Here is a 2,579-nt window from a genome sequence, read left to right on the forward strand (position 1 = left end):
TCAATTGGGTATGGCAGGGGTATGCAGCTGCCATACCCTGGGTCCAGGGGGGAAGATAAAAGTTACTTTTAAATATAAATCCCCCATGGGTGACTGCTCTCCATTCCGACATGTCGCCACTCCGACATTGACTTCTTATTGTCGGAATGGCAACACTTCCATAGAGGTTAAGTAATGTCTCTTTGTCTATCTGCGCTGATTATGTTGTTAAATTACAGTAAAATAACTAAAAATGCAAAATTTTACATAATGGTCACTTTAACAAGGTATTATAATTATATTCTCCACACTTGAATTATCCACAGCTTGACAGAATGGTGTATTACCAGGTTCCGCCGGTCAGCTGCACAGGTGCAATGCATTATTGTTAATTGTGGCACGTTTACTAACATGCTAAGATTGGCTGCACTTGAACAACCGTTCCAGGCTGCCATATCCAGCCAAAGAGACTGTAGAAACCTGCATGTGTAAAACTGACAAAAGTCGTCCGTCCCCCCCTAGACATTGTGAAAATAGCCGATCTAGCATGTAGATCTGCTATTTTCACAATAGAACCGTGTTATCCAAAATGTAATGCCTATTTTCCATGAGGACTCCCATCTTTGCCATACCCTAGCTTTTGCTGAACTGACGCCACTGGCCTGTCGCACCTGTGGAATGCCTGGTTGGAAGTCGGAAGTATCAGTGCTTCTCTCAAAACATATCTATAAATCCACAAATTACACGTTACTGCGAGCTAGTTCAGGCTACAGTATACACTCGAGAGGCTCAGCTCTGTGTGGGTGATGTACATGGGACGACGGGTACAACGGGTATTGCATAGCTAAAGGGGAATGAGCCTTGCATATGGTACATTATACTTAAGTTTGTTTGTATATAAGATTCTCATTATAATTGAAAAACATTTCATTTTTTTCACTCGTTTTCAGTGTATCGAAATGGCATCCGCCAGCAGCCTCCTGTCTGAAGAGCAGTTCCTGTGTTCCATCTGTCTGGATGTGTTCACTCATCCAATCACCACTCCATGTGGACACAACTACTGCAAAACCTGCATCACACAGCACTGGGACAGCAATGATGTGTGTAAGTGTCCACTATGTCAAGAAACCTTCTATAGGAGACCAAAATGCTCTGTTAATAAAGTTTTCTCTGAGATGGCTGATCAGTTCAGACAGTCAATGGAGCTGAAACAAATGTCCAGCACAAACCAAGAACCTGCTAAACCAGATGAAGTCTCCTGTGACGTCTGTACTGAGACCAAACTGAAGGCTCTGAAGTCCTGCCTCGCGTGTCTGGCCTCCTACTGTGAGACTCACCTGGAGCCTCACCTGAGAGCCAAAGCGTTAAAACGGCACAAACTAATCAACCCTGTGAAGAACCTGGAAGACGTTATGTGTAAGACACATGACAGACCTCTGGAGCTGTTCTGTAAGACTGACCATGTGTGTGTTTGTCAGTTCTGCACTCAGTTAGACCACAAGTCACATCACATTGTATCTCTGAAAGAGGAATACGAAGGAAAGAAGGCTGAACTGGGAAAGACAGAGGCTGAAGTTCAGAAGATGATCGTGGAAAGAAAAAATAAGATTCAGGAGGTTAAACACTCAGTAGAGCTCAGCAAGAAAGAGGCAGACAGAGGGATCGCACACAGTTTGCAGGTCTTCACTGCTCTAGCGAGCTGTATTGAGAGAAGCCAGGCTGAGGTCATTGATGTAATTGAAGATAAGCAGAAAACAACAGAGAAACAGGCTGAAGGCTTCATTAAAGAGCTGCAACAGGAAATCACTCAACTAGAGAAGAGAAGCTCTGAGCTGAAGCAGCTCTCACTCACTGAAGACCACCTCCACCTCCTCCAGAACTTCACATCCATCAAGACCCCACCACCCACCAAGGACTGGATGAAGGTCAATGTCCATCAGTCTTCATATGTGGGCACTGTGAGGACAGCTGTGGCTCAGCTGGAGAAGACACTCAGTAAAGAGATGGAGGAGCTGTGTGATGCTGAGCTGAGGAGGATGCAGCAATATGCAGTGGTTATAACTCTGGACCCTGATACAGCATACTGCAGACTCATCCTGTCCGATGATGGAAAACAAGTGAGTCATGGAGACAGAATTAACCATCTCCCAGACAACGCAGAGAGATTCTCTCCAAATCCCTGTGTCTTAGGAAAACAAGGCTTCTCTTCAGGAAGGTTTTACTATGAGGTTCAGGTTAAAGGGAAGACTAAGTGGGATATAGGAGTGGCCAGAGAGTCCATCGACAGGAAGAGAAACATCGGAATGAGCCCCAGGAAGGGTTACTGGACTATATGGTTGAGGAATGGAAATGAGTACATGGCTCTTGCTCACCCTGCTGTCCTCCTCTCTGTAAGAAAGGAGATCCAGAAAGTGGGCGTGTTTGTGGATTATGAGGAGGGTCTGGTCTCCTTTTATGATGTTGAGGCCAGAGTTCATCTCTACTCTTTCACTGACTGTACCTTCACTGAGAAACTCTATCCATACTTCAGTCCCTGTTTTAATGACAGTGGTAAAAACTCTGCTCCTCTGATCATCTCTCTAATCCTGAACTTTACATGA

The 2,579-nt window shown here is 44.9% G+C and overlaps 1 protein-coding gene across 1 annotated transcript; it reads left to right on the top strand.

Moving 5' to 3' along the window:
- Positions 1-938: 938 nt before the first annotated feature.
- On the top strand, positions 939-2,579 carry LOC308289147 (E3 ubiquitin-protein ligase TRIM21-like; the record flags this gene model as incomplete). Its single annotated transcript, XM_080730743.1, has 1 exon — positions 939-2,579. The coding sequence occupies one exon, from the start codon at positions 939-941 to the stop codon at positions 2,577-2,579; it is 1,641 nt and encodes a 546-aa protein (XP_080586869.1).

Source organism: Nannobrachium achirus (assembly GCF_963921795.1).
Source record: "Nannobrachium achirus genome assembly, chromosome: 1".
In the NCBI taxonomy this organism is placed as follows: Eukaryota; Metazoa; Chordata; class Actinopteri; order Myctophiformes; family Myctophidae; genus Nannobrachium; species Nannobrachium achirus.